Source organism: Oxyura jamaicensis, chromosome 3 (assembly GCF_011077185.1).
Source record: "Oxyura jamaicensis isolate SHBP4307 breed ruddy duck chromosome 3, BPBGC_Ojam_1.0, whole genome shotgun sequence".
Taxonomy (NCBI): domain Eukaryota; kingdom Metazoa; phylum Chordata; class Aves; order Anseriformes; family Anatidae; genus Oxyura; species Oxyura jamaicensis.
Window position 1 is genome coordinate 90923426 of NC_048895.1, and position 10798 is coordinate 90934223.

Consider the following 10798-nt stretch of genomic DNA (forward strand, 5'->3'; position numbering starts at 1 on the left):
CCTCACCACCCTCTGAGTGAAGAATTTCTTCTTAACTTCCAAAATCTCTCCTCTTTTAGTTCATTCCCCCTTGTTCTGTCATTATCTGATTAAGCAGAGTCACTCTCCATCTATTTTATAAGCCCGCTTTAAGTACTGAAAAGCTACAATGAGGTCACCGTGGAGCCTTTTCTTCTGTAGGCTGTAATCCCCAGCTCTCTTGGCCTTTCTTCATAGGAAAGGTGCTCCAGCCCCTTGATCATCTTTGTGACCCTGTTCTGGACCTGTTCTAACATGTCCACATCCTTCTTGTGCTGGGGGCCCCAGACCACACCAGATGCAGTGCTCCAAGTGGGGCCTCACAAGAGTAGAGCAGAAGGGCACAATCACTTCCCTCAACCTGCTGGCCACTCTTCAGTTGATGCAGCCCAGGATGCAGTTGAACTTCTGGGTTTCAAGTGCACACTGCTGGCTCATGACAAGCTTTTTGTCCACCAGAACCCCCAAGTCCTTCTCTGCAGGGCTGCTCTCAGTGAGTTCTTCTCCCAGTCTATACTCATGTCTGGGATTGCCCAGGTGGAGCACCTTGCACTTGGATATGTTGAACCTCATTAGGTTCATGTGGGCCCAATTCTCAGTCTTTTCCAGGTCCCTTTGGATGGCTTCCTTTCCTTCTGTCATATCAACTGCACCTCTCAGCTTAGCATCATCTGCAAACTTGCATTCCAGTTTCACCTTCCAGATTCTTGCAATAAAAATTTAAATAAAAATGACTATAATTTCAGACAGTTGAAACATTTTATCTGATTTTCTGGTTATCTAACTTGAATTATGAGTCTTAAGATAGACATATTTTCTTTTCTAGATAGTGTACACATCATGGGTCTAACCTCATAGCTGTTCAGCTATCAGTTCATACTTCCCTTGTGAAACTGTTAATAGAGGTGTCTACAGAGATTTTGTTAGAACAGTATTTGGCCACTTCATGTTCTTTAGAGTGGAGGACCATGCATCTCCTTGCTCTCCACTCATCCAGATGTGAGACCTCCATGCCCTGTGTCACAGCTGCCTTCTTATCCATCCATGCAGCTAGAGGGAAGGAAGACAAGATCAGGATGCAATGAGTTCAGTTGCACTCTGACAGAGCTGGGATAGCTCCAGGAACTTGGGCTTATTTTTATGTGATTTCTAAGTTTTCTTTCTTTTTTTTTTTCTTTTTCTTTTCTTTTTTTTTTTTTTCCATTGGCTTGCAGTAACTTGCATTCCTGTTTCCCTTGCTATTCCTAAAACAGAGCTTTACAAGTCCTACTGGATTCCACTCTTTCAGTGGCCATAAAGCTTTCTTCTAAGGTTAGGTTTTGCTAAGATTAAAAAAAAGATCTGGATCTCCTTCTGTCTGTTAAACCAAATACATAAAGCAGGAGAGGCCTACATGTACTGTAGAACTCTGGCACTCCGGTATTTAATGTCAATTATATCTTTGCTTTACATTTAAACTGTCCTCCTCTTTTCTATAGTATCTTTCCTCTTGTCACCAGTGTCTTTCCCTTGTTTTTGCTTTTTATTTTTTGGTTCTATGTTTCTCTGGTAATTTGAGTGTCCTTATCAATATCCCTATTGAATTTTGCTTGAATGTAAAATACAATATTATATTCATGTAAAATAAATATCTCTCAATTTATTTTTTTTTACTTTTTGTGTGTGTATATTAACACTCTATGAATTTGTAAAGGAAAAATTGATCCTGTATAGGTTATCCAGAGCTTTGTAATCTATTATTTCTGTGTGCAGGCACCAAGATCTTCTGTAGTTCTGTCAGATAAACATAATACCTTTCATGAGTTCATATGCTCCCTCTGTTCTTCCTTCATCCCTGTTTTTTGCTCCTTGCTCCATCTTTCTTCCTTTCTGACAGCTTCAAAAGAGAAGCTGCTGTTGTCAGCTGTGCTCCTTCAGAAGCAGCACAACTCCTGCTTCTGCTGCTGCTTTTTTGAAGCTGTGCTCCCATCAAATAGCTGAGAAATGAACTACCAGCAGAAAGTCCTCTTCAGGCTAGTGCACTCACTAGATACAAGAACAAAAAAAAAAATATGAAAAGGGTTAACATTTCTGACATTTACGTATTGTTAATATACTGGTGTTAGCAGTAGCTCCATAATCATGACATTTCACACATTCATTAGGCAAAAATCCTCTTTGACAAAAGCATTTATAAAAAGAGGAAGAAAATCACAGTGATCTTCTTGTTTCAGGTGTATTGTACTAGAAAATAATTACACTTTTTGTTTGTTTGTTTTAATTAATCCACTTTTAGATCATTCATTTTACAGACACACCTGATTTTACCAGGTGATGATAAGTTTTAGATCTATTTCTCCATCAGGTAATTAGTAAACATTTAAATACTGTACTAACCTTTTTAATAATGATTTCTCTTTTTTAAATAATAAAGCATGTATTTAATGACATACAAATGGACTAAAAATATTCTAGGTCTCTTTGCAGTAACCCTATCTTTCCGCTATTGGTAGGATGGGAGATTTCTCTTCAAATGTATCGGGACAGCAAATTTATTAATATACAGAATTATTACATTTGTGCCAATAAAGATCACAGAATCACAGAATCATCTAGGTTGGAAGAGACCTCCAAGATCACCGAGTCCAACCTCTGACCTAACACTAACAAGTCCTTCACTAAACCATATCCCTAAGCTCCACATCTAAACGTCTTTTAAAGACCTCCAGGGATGGTGACTCAACCATTTCCCTGGGCAGCCTATTCCAGTGACTAACAACCCGTTCAGTAAAGTTCTTCCTAATATCCAACCTAAACCTCCCCTGGTGCAACTTTAGCCCATTCCCCCTCATCCTGTCACCAGGCACATGGGAGAATAGACCAACCCCCACCTCGCTACAGCCTCCTTTCAGGTACCTGTGGAATGCAATAAGGTCACCCCTGAGCCTCCTTTTCTCCAGGCTGAACAGTCCCAGCTCCCTCAGCCGCTCCTCGTAAGACTTGTTCTCCAGACCCCTCACCAGTCTCGCTGCCCTTCTCTGGACTCGCTCGAGCACCTCCATGTCCTTCTTGTAGCGAGGGGCCCAAAACTGAACACAGTACTGGTGGTGCGGCCTCACCAGAGCTGAGTACAGGGGGACAATCACTTCCCTGGACCTGCTGGCCACGCTGTTTCTTATGCAAGCCAGGATGCTGTTGGCCTTCTTGGCCGCCTGAGCACACTGCTGGCTCATATTCAGCCGACTGTCAACCAATACTCCCAGGTCCTTCTCTGCCAGGCAGCTTTCTAACCACACATCTCCCAGCCTGTAGCTCTGTTTGGGGTTGTTGTGCCCCAGGTGCAGGACCCGGCATTTGGCCTTGTTGAACTTCATACCGTTGGCCTCGGCCCATCGGTCCAGCCTCTCCAGATCCTCCTGCAGAGCCTTCCTACCCTCGAGCAGATCGACACACACATGATAACCATCATTTGAGAAATATTTCTCTGCTGGATACACTATGCATCCTTGCAACTTCTTATTATATTCCTCATTGATTTTGTTTGCAAGATTTAATTTTATCAATGTGTCAAAGCAAATTGTGATATTTAACCATAAAGGGAAATTAATAGTAAATGGTCATAAAATAAGCCTGATACAATTATAAAGTTTTATTTCATCATTTTCACTTCTAACAGAGTCAGCATAGTGCTTTTCTCAGTCCCTTCAAAGGCACATTTTTTGATTTCTAGTATATATGGTATTCTGTAACTTCTGACAGTTGGATCTGAGATAGCACAGCCCATGGTTATAGCATTCCTTAAGGACACCAGCTCTGTTTTCCTAAGTTGTGCTCATAAAGTATGTTCCTGTGCTCTCAAAAGCTGATTTCTCCAGATCTACCCATATTCTACTTATCCTCCTAAAAGTAAAGATGGGCCTTGCAGGAAGCTCAGTCATGGTCTAATTATCTGTTACTGCAGCCTTGCATTCTCCAGCAGAGTATTTCATGGCATCCCTCCTCCATGTCAAAACATACTTTCACCTAATAAAGCCTCCTCCCATAGCTTATTGGGATTTTAAATGTCTTCTTTAGATAGGCAACCGTTTGAGACCAGTTGCCACTGTAGGGACGTATGAAAACAGCCTTACAGTTTGCTGTTTCCTGTGAAAGAATGTTTGCTGTGATCTGTTTTCTTTGACCCAACCCTCTCACATAATTTTTACTGAGGTCAAGATAAGTAAACCCTAATATGCAAAAAGTTTTTTTCTACTTAGTTGGTTCCCAACTTCTTGAATCCTCAATTGGATCCTGGAACCCTTTTCTTCTTCCTGAAGACTCAGCTTTTCCTATGAAGGCTTCCCAACTTGTATGCTGCAAGAATGCAAGAATATGTATGTTCTTTTACAGTGCCAGAACAAAATTCTTCAGAGGGACACTCTGCCTCCTCATGATCACTGTAGAAAGATTTAAAGGACTGTTTTTTCCAAGATTCTTATACTACCTAGCAGACCATGTGAAGAATGTGATTAGTTACCTATAAGCATGGCCTATCAGTGCTCCCTAGACTAAAGCTCAAGCAGTCACACCAAGATTTCAAGGAGTGATGCTACCTCTGGGGGAGCTGTCCTAGATTTTTTACTTTACTACTAATAACAAGAACCTTCTTCCAAGTTTTCAGTAGTGGGTAATGTGAACAGTCAGATGGTGTCATTGAAAAAAGAAAGCCTATTTATCTGTAACTTTTTTTTTTTCTTTTAAGCCATGTTGTCAATATACACATTCACAACCCTCTCCCAAGTCTACATAATTTACAGGTTTGTTGATTGTTGAGAATGGGAAATCCCTGGAACAGCATGTGTGTGAAGGGAGAAGATAAGGAAAAAAATGATGCAGGATATGTATATATCAGTTAAGCCAAAGTCAAAAATCAGTGACCTTTTTAACAGTGATAGCGCAAAACATTTTGAAAGATAACAGGGTAGAAGGAAATCATAAAAGCCAAAGGCATAAAACCCACTTGAACTCTTTCTGAGTTAATTATATATTTAGAATACAAAAAAAGCCTAAGCCTAATGTCTACTTTTAGTAGGTTATCAGGATTTTCAACAGACTGAAGAAATCCTGTGCTGACGAGAAAGCTGCTCTAAAGGATAGGGTTTTGTTGTGAATTGTTTCTGCTTTAAACTAAACAAATGCAAAGGATCAGGTAGTTGCAAACATTTGTTGCTAATCTTTGTCTGCTAAAAAATACTATATTTTTCTTACAGTTATGTCCTCCAAACTAAAGTTATAATTTTCTCCTTACAAATTAGTAGGTTTTTGTACTGGGTCTGGCATATGGGTGGCATAGCAGCTGAAATTCTCTTGTTGGCTACTGTGCCCATGAAGCAAGAGGGGTGGAGGTTGTACTGGGTCTGGCTGGGATGTTAACTTTCCCTGCAGCAGCCCACACAGAGCTGCGCTCTGCACTTGTAGCTAGAACAGCAGTGGTATCACACCAGTGTTGTGTCTGCTGCTGAGAAGTACTGGCACAGCATCAGGACTCTCTTTAACCCTCCTAGGGGGTGGGCAAAAAAGTGAGAGAGAAACATCAGCAGGGCAGCTGACCTGAACCAACCAAAGGGATATTCCATACCATATGATGTCACACTCAGCAATAAAAGGTGGAAAAAGGAAGAAGAGGGGAGGGGTGGGCTCTCGTTGTGAAAACGTCTGTCCTCCTCCCAAACACCGGCTACGTGCGTTGAGGCCCTGCTTCAAGGACGTGGTCAAGCATCGCTCATTTGTGGGAAGTAGAGAGTAATTTCTTTCCTCTGCACTTCCACATAGCCTTTACTTGTTTTGTTATTCCCTTTCCCCCTCCCTTTTCCCCTTTCCCTTTTTTCCCTTTAGTTGAATTGTTTAATTAATAATAATATTTCCTTAATAATAATAATATGTATATATATATATTCTCTTTAATTAAATCATCCTTATCTCAACCTGTGAGTTGTTCTTTACTTTACTTCTTCCCCTCCTCATCTGAGGAGGGGGAGTGAGAGAGCGGTTGTGGTGTTCAGCTGCCTAGCATGGTAAAACCACCACAGTTTTCCATCAAGGAGCTGTCCCATGCACACCAACTTTCTTTATAATTTTCAGCATAAAAGTGTTAAGGGATGTTATTTGCCGTGGCCATGTCACGCAGCTCCAGGCCTGGGAGCTCCTCCTGCCCAGCCTCTGTTACCCACCCCCGGGCCCCCATCCCAAGCCAAAGGACATGGCTGTTGCTTTCCCGTTTGCAGGGTAAACCAGTAGCGAAGTTAAGCATATATCCCAAAGGCACACAGACATGTGCCCACACACAGATGCACACAGAGCATAGCACAGCTGGCTACGCAGGCTGCGCCCACAGGCCTGGGGGTGCCTACACCCCTGCTCTGACTGAGTCCTGTAGCCAGCACCAAACCCAGTCATGCTGGCCCCTAGTAGGTGGCACTTAGTCCTTGGGGTAGAGAGTGAGCTTGCGCATAATGATAGTTAAGAAAGGATTTAATCGAAAGATAGGAGGACAGACTGTAGTGATCAGGTGTAAGGCTCAGTCAGATAAGCGTGCTGACTGGCCCCAGTTTACACATGACCCTCTTCCTTCATACCCTTTTCTATCTGCCTCCCTTGTTCCTCCCCAGTTCCCTACCAGCACGTTGCCTCATTGCTTTGCATAGTTTCTCTCATGCCCCTTTTTCCAGTAGTCAGCCCCCAGGTTTGCATATTATCAGTTGTGAAGTTCAGAGATTTTGAGAGAATCAGGTCCTTGATTTTGAGTCTTTGTAAGAAAAAAAAAATCTTTTTTTTTTTTTTTTTTTTAATCCAGGTTTGCAGAATGTAACAGAGATTATGTATAGTTTGAGAAAATGCATAGTGCACAGACTTCATTTTCTTTAATTACTATAGATAAACTAGGAGCAAAATATGACCCTGATCATTATAAAAATAACTAAATGGAAATTAATCGTGGTCTTCAAGTTATAGCTTAGTCATAGCATATTATCTCTGCTCTGAAAGTGATGTGTTTGGGTTATGTCAAAACAACCTAATGATTCTGGAAGAAAATCATAATCTTATGCTCAAATATTGCTGAACAAATAAACAATAAATTTGACTCTATGACCTACATATTAAGTCATTTTTACTTCAGTTAAATATAGTAAAATACAGTGGGGAAAAAACAACAATAACAACAACAACAAAAATTAACACTTAACAGCTTGTCTTAAAGGGGAATAAAAATCCTAAACAGGAACCATGTCTTACTTAGTATGAGAAGTAAATACAGTTAAATTAAAAGGACAAAATCTTTAAAAAAATACATAAAACATATAAAAACATATATAAAGCATTAAAAAAATGCATTTGTAGGTGTCAGGGGGTTGTTTATTTTTTTGTTTTTTAGTTGATCAAGCATATGCTATCCATTATCTAAAAATATATTTTCCCGTGATGTTTAAAGATACTTTATACTGGAAGACTGATTTTTTTTTTTTTTTTTTTTGTAAATATCTTATTATTCTTAGTTCTATTCTGCAAGTAGCATGGTATATCCAATGTTCTGTAGATCATTATTTATCTCATCCAGTTTGAAATATGTCAATAATTGGCAAAGTTGAATTATCCATAGTCTTTACAGAGGTTATAGGAAAGAAAAGAAGTTCTCTTACCATTTTTATTTTCTCTATTATGATTGAAAAACTGAATGAAATTGTCAATCATAATATTCTAATATTTTTTGATTTGATTTTACCATTGTCCTTGTCACTTTAATGATACTGCTGGGTAAACAGAAAAGCTCACCTTCCATTACAGATCTCTGTAGGGCTTATGCAATTATAGTGATTTGTAAGTAAATTTTGTCTTGATATTATTTTCTCTGACTTGTTATGACCCGTTGACACAAAGTTTAATCATATTCTCATAGTCACTCAAGTAGAGTCCTGTAAATGAATTGATCTCCTTCTAGGACAAGACAATATGTTTAGTAGATGAGAGAAAGGCTGTGGATTTTGTTTACTTGAATTTTAATAAAGTGTTTGATGCTGGAGAAAGTGGTTGCTGATGGCTTAGACGGGTGTACAGTTCACTGGGGGAAGAACAGACTGGATGGCCGGGCTCAAGGAGTCACAGTGAATGGAGTTCAGTCCTGTTGGCAGCCGGTCTCCAGTGGTGTTCCCCAGGGCTTGGTACTGGGGCCACTTTTGTTTAACAGTTTTGTCAGTGATCTGTATGAAGGGATCAAGTGTACCCTCAGTAAGTTTGCAGACAATACCAAGTTAGGCAGGGCTCTAGATCTGCTTGAGGGTAGGAAGGCTTTGCAGAGCGATCTGGAGAGGCTGGATGGATGTGCAGAGTCCAGTCACAGGACGCCCAACAAGGCTAAGTGCCAGATCCTGCACTTGGGTCGTAACAACCCCCTGCAGTGTTACAGGCTTGGGGAAGAGTGGCTGGGAAGTTGCCCAGCAGGCAAGGACCTGGGGGTGCTGGTTGGCAGCTGGCTGAACATGAGCCATCAGTGCACCCAGGTGGGCAAGAAGGACAGTGGCATCCTGGCCTTCATCAGAAATGGTGTGGCCAGCAGGACTGGGGAAGGGATTGTAGCCTTATATGTGACGACCATGTGGTGAGACCATGCCTCAAATACTGTTTAATTTTGGGCCCCTCACTGGAAGAACATTGAGGTGCTCAAGTGTGTGCAAAGAAGAGCTGTGAAGCTGGTGAAGGAAGTGGAAAAAAAGAATTATGAGTAATGACTGAGGGAACTGGGGTTGTTTAGTCTAAAGGAGAGGTGGTTGAGGGGGGACCTCATTGCTGACTACAACTACCTGAAAGAAGCTTGCACCGAGGAGGGTGTCAATCTCTTTTCTCAGGTGACAAATGATAGGATGCAAGGAAATGGTCTTAATTTGCAGCAGGGGAGATTTAGATGGGATGTTAGGAAGAATTTCTTTATGGAGAGGGTGATCAAGCATTGGAACAGGCTGCCCAGGGAAATGATGGATTCCACATTCCTTGGGGTATTCAAGAGACTTGTGGACGTGCCACTAAAGGTTGATAGTTGGACTTGGTGATCTTTAAGGCGTTTTCCAACCTAGATGATTCTATGATTCTTTAATTCTATGAATGGATGACATAGGCATGAACACTGGTGGTGACATCTCAGTAGTATCGAATCTCTTCAGAAGGTCCTATGCTTTCAGAAACATGACTGTCTCTATTTTTGTTTTCAAAGCTAGTGAAAAGAATTTTGGAGAGCAATTTCTTCACTTGTATCTTGTGGAAGGGAGACCAGCAGTTCGATTCAGCTGTGGAAACTCTCAGAACATTCTGACTGTATCTGTCAATCAATCCATTAGCAAAGGTGTACTTATCCCTATCACAATAAGGTAAGAACTTAATACTGTATTACATTAAAGAGATTTAGTCATATATAGAGAGCTAAAAAGAGTAGTTGTTTTTTGTTGTTGTTGTTGTTGTTTTGTTGTTGTTGTTGTTTTGTTTTGTTTTTTTGACAGTAAAAAAAAATCATACCAGAACGCAAAATTGTGTGTGTGTTTGGAAACCTTTTTCATAAGGTAGTGTTCTTGATTTAAGATACCTTCTTGTTCACACAGATTACTTCAGTCTTTTAAGAAAAACATAATGTTGGGTGTTAAAAATAGGTAGCTCATAATTTATGAGGTAGCATGGGTTCACAAAATTAAAGTCCTATGCCATTAATTTGATATCATTCTATGATAATATAACCCACATAGGAGTGTCTGGGAGCCAGTCAGTAGTGGTATTGCCCAAGGCTCAATCTTGGGGCCAATTCTGTTCAATATTTTTTGTCAGTAATCTGGGTGCAAAAGTTGAATCCATGCTTAGTAAATTTGCTGATGATACTAAGCTGAGAGATGCTGTGGACTCTGAGGAACAAGAGGATTTGCAAAAGGATCGAGATAGATTACAAGAGTGGGCCATCAGTAGTGGCATGAAATTTTATTAGATCAAATGCCAGACTCTGCGTTTGGATGGAGTAATTCCAGACACAAGTACAATCTGGGAGATGAGTGGCTGCAGAGCAGCTCAGCAGAAAGGGATTTGTGAGTACTGGTCAGCAGCAGACTCAACATGAGCCAGCAGTGTGCACTGGCAGCCAAAAGAGCAAACTGCATTTTGGGTGGTGTACATTAAGCACAGCATAGCCAGCCCATCAAAAGAGGTGATTCTCCCACTGTATTTAGTATTGGTGTGTCCTCACCTTGAATAATATTGTGTGCAGTTCTGGGCTCCACAATTTAAAAAGGACTTTCAGATTCTTGAATGTGTCCGGATGAAGGCAACAAAGCTGTTTAAAGGGCTGGAAAGCATGTCCTGTCAGAACAGCTGAGGACACTGGGCTTGGTAAACTTGGAAAAAAAAGTAAATTGAGGAGTGACCTCATTGCCCTCTACAAATTCATGAGTGGAAGTGGAAAGAAAGGTGCTCATCTTTTGTCACAGCTATCTAGTGACAGAATGCATGAGAATGGCTTGAAGCTGCAAGAGGGACAGTTCAGACTAGACATTAGGAAGGTCTTATTTTCTGAGTGGGTAGTATGTTACTGGAACAGACTTCCTAGAGAGGTGGTTGAGAATCCATTCCTGCCTGTATTTAAGAGGCATTTGGATAATGATTTTAATGTTTTAACTTTGAGTTAGCCCTGACGTAGTCTGACAGATGGACTCAATCATCTTTTTAGATCCCTTCCAACTGCAAACCTGTTCTATTCTATTCTATTCTATTCTATTCTATTCTATTCTATTCTATT

At 40.6% G+C, this 10798-nt stretch overlaps 1 protein-coding gene and 1 long non-coding RNA gene across 2 annotated transcripts in view; one reads left to right on the forward strand and one right to left on the reverse strand.

The window, feature by feature from the left end:
* Nucleotides 1-10798, forward strand: part of EYS (eyes shut homolog) — an 883205-nt gene that overhangs the window by 731073 nt on the left and 141334 nt on the right. Inside the window, exon 39 of the mRNA XM_035323172.1 lies at nucleotides 9239-9392. Within this exon, the coding sequence (XP_035179063.1) occupies nucleotides 9239-9392 (154 nt within the window). The remainder of the gene's footprint in view (nucleotides 1-9238; nucleotides 9393-10798) is intronic.
* Nucleotides 1208-10798, reverse strand: part of LOC118165220 — a 45112-nt gene continuing 35521 nt past the window's right edge. Inside the window, exon 3 of the long non-coding RNA XR_004749923.1 lies at nucleotides 1208-2043. This is a non-coding gene — a long non-coding RNA (uncharacterized LOC118165220). The remainder of the gene's footprint in view (nucleotides 2044-10798) is intronic.